Source organism: Vicia villosa, unplaced genomic scaffold (assembly GCF_029867415.1).
Source record: "Vicia villosa cultivar HV-30 ecotype Madison, WI unplaced genomic scaffold, Vvil1.0 ctg.000534F_1_1, whole genome shotgun sequence".
Lineage (NCBI taxonomy): Eukaryota > Viridiplantae > Streptophyta > Magnoliopsida > Fabales > Fabaceae > Vicia > Vicia villosa.
In genome coordinates, this window is record NW_026705246.1 from 674462 (window position 1) to 676531 (window position 2070).

General features: G+C 32.9%; 1 protein-coding gene across 1 annotated transcript; it reads left to right on the forward strand.

Moving 5' to 3' along the window:
* The first annotated feature begins 306 nt into the window (after positions 1-306).
* On the forward strand, positions 307-756 carry LOC131629198 (uncharacterized). The gene has a single exon (XM_058899994.1). The coding sequence runs from the start codon at positions 307-309 to the stop codon at positions 754-756; it is 450 nt and encodes a 149-aa protein (XP_058755977.1).
* The last annotated feature ends 1314 nt before the right edge of the window (positions 757-2070 follow it).

Genomic DNA, 2070 nt, shown 5'->3' on the forward strand with positions numbered 1-2070 from the left:
TTTAATTCATCTACCTACGTTCTTGTCGCATTTATTGTACCACCCCCACCTAGCATCTTTACTCTCCCCCAAACTATTTTCTTATGCCAACATTAATTATTAATTTTTCCAACATTATTATATAAACTCATTAAATATATCATAGCCAGAAGAGATAGCTAGCTTCCATAACCATGTGTTATTCCTCTGTCTGCATGTATACCTAATTTCTATATTTCATTCAATCCCTCACCCACTCCCATTTACCAAATTTTCTTATTTCTAGCCTAACAGAAACAGAAACAACGAAGAACAAGAACACAAAATATGGAAGGAATCACAGCTAGTGCCTACAGGGGTTTAAAGGAGTACTGGGAAAGAAAAGGATACAGGAGAATAAACAGGTCGAGTCATAGAAGGAGAATAAACAAGGTGGAGCTTGGAAATGGAACTGGCCAAACCCGAAAAGGTCGGTTTTGGAGATGGAAGATCAAGCTATCACCCAAGATCCGAATCAACAGAATCCCTTCTCCGAAGAAGCTGTTGATTCGGGCGAGAGACGCGTATGTCAGGATGATGATGGGTTTGGCCAACTCACGGGTCATGACCGTGAGTGGCTCGGCCGGGGGATTCGGTGGGGCTATGTCAACTGGACCCACCGGTGACGCTGGGTTCAAAAGAGCCCCACCGAAAGAATATGATGAGAAGATGATTATTCAGATCTATAAATCCATTCTCATGACGCATGGAAATTTAGAAGTTGCTTGCAGACAGTGATGGTAAGAAAGAAAAAAGAAAAAAAAAAGACAAACCGCAAAATTTGGTTTGGTCTTAAATTGTGTTACGCCTTTTCAACTTCCCCACCGATTTCAACAAGAATAATGATTCACCTTTTTAAAATACTCTTGTCAATTTCTTTCTATCCACTTTTTTTTTTTTGTAGTTTAATATTATTATGTTATGGGTTTTACTAGTATTTTTCTTAGCATGGATGATATGATTCTATGAATTAGATAGATTAATTAGATTCTTAGTTATTAATTTGGTTTAACATGTCAACGTCGCTGCAATATATACCCAAAATCTTGCAAATGGGGAACCATTAGTTCTTAAGTCTATTTTGTAATGTAACATTGAAATGAATGATATGGGTGTTAGTTAGTCTTTTTTTTCTTTCTATGTTGGATGATGAGGTTGAAAGTTTCTTTGTATGAAACAAGTTAACAAAATTTGACTATGCAGAAAGTTTGTATCGAATGATTAAGATGGAGAACTAACTTTTTGTTGGATGGTTAATAATTGGTGGGTGTCACCTATAATTGTTGGATGTTTTCTTTGGAGAATTTTGTGGATATAATGATGTAGCACCAATGAAAATCATCCACATGTAATTTACTATGTTAAGTGTTTATGAGTATTGTTGTTTAAGTAAAGTCAAACTAATCAAAAATAGTATACAAATAAATATTTAATACATATGCATGTGAGAGTTTGAACACGTTAATATGGGTAGAGTTAATAATGTCTATAGGGTAATAATTTTGAAATTCTTGCTTTTAAGGGTGAAATTAGTTTTAAAAAGTTTGTAAGATCATGTTTGTATAACTAAAAGGCTTGGATGTAAAAAATGATTGAATTTTAGAAGTTTTAAAGCAAAATGATATGAAATTAAAAGATTGAAATTGTAAAAATGTTTAAAGTAAATTGTCGATTAGTAAATGATTTTGAAGAGTTAATATAGCTTGAATTTAAATGTTTGATGAAAAAATATGATGTGTTATTTGTTGTGTGTCTCTCACACATCACAGGTCTAATAAAAAATTATCTCTTTTAAAATTTGTTGCGAAATATTGGGTGATAAGTATTTTCCTTATGAGCGTTTCAGGACCTGAATTATATCTTTAAACTCTTATCTCTTCTTCTTTAAACAAGACTTTGTACGCTGACAAGATACCAACCAATATTGATTTATGGATGCAAGTAATTGGCCATATTCCATCTTATGATAGAACTTCTTAAGGAACTTTTTATGGCATAATTATTGTAATGAATGGGTTCCTTCTAAATTCAAATCTTACTTTCCTTTTTGTA

Excerpts from the sequence above, each read along its gene's own strand:
- LOC131629198 (XM_058899994.1), top strand. The coding sequence starts at position 307 with ATGGAAGGAATCACAGCTAGTGCCTACAGGGGTTTAAAGGAGTACTGG.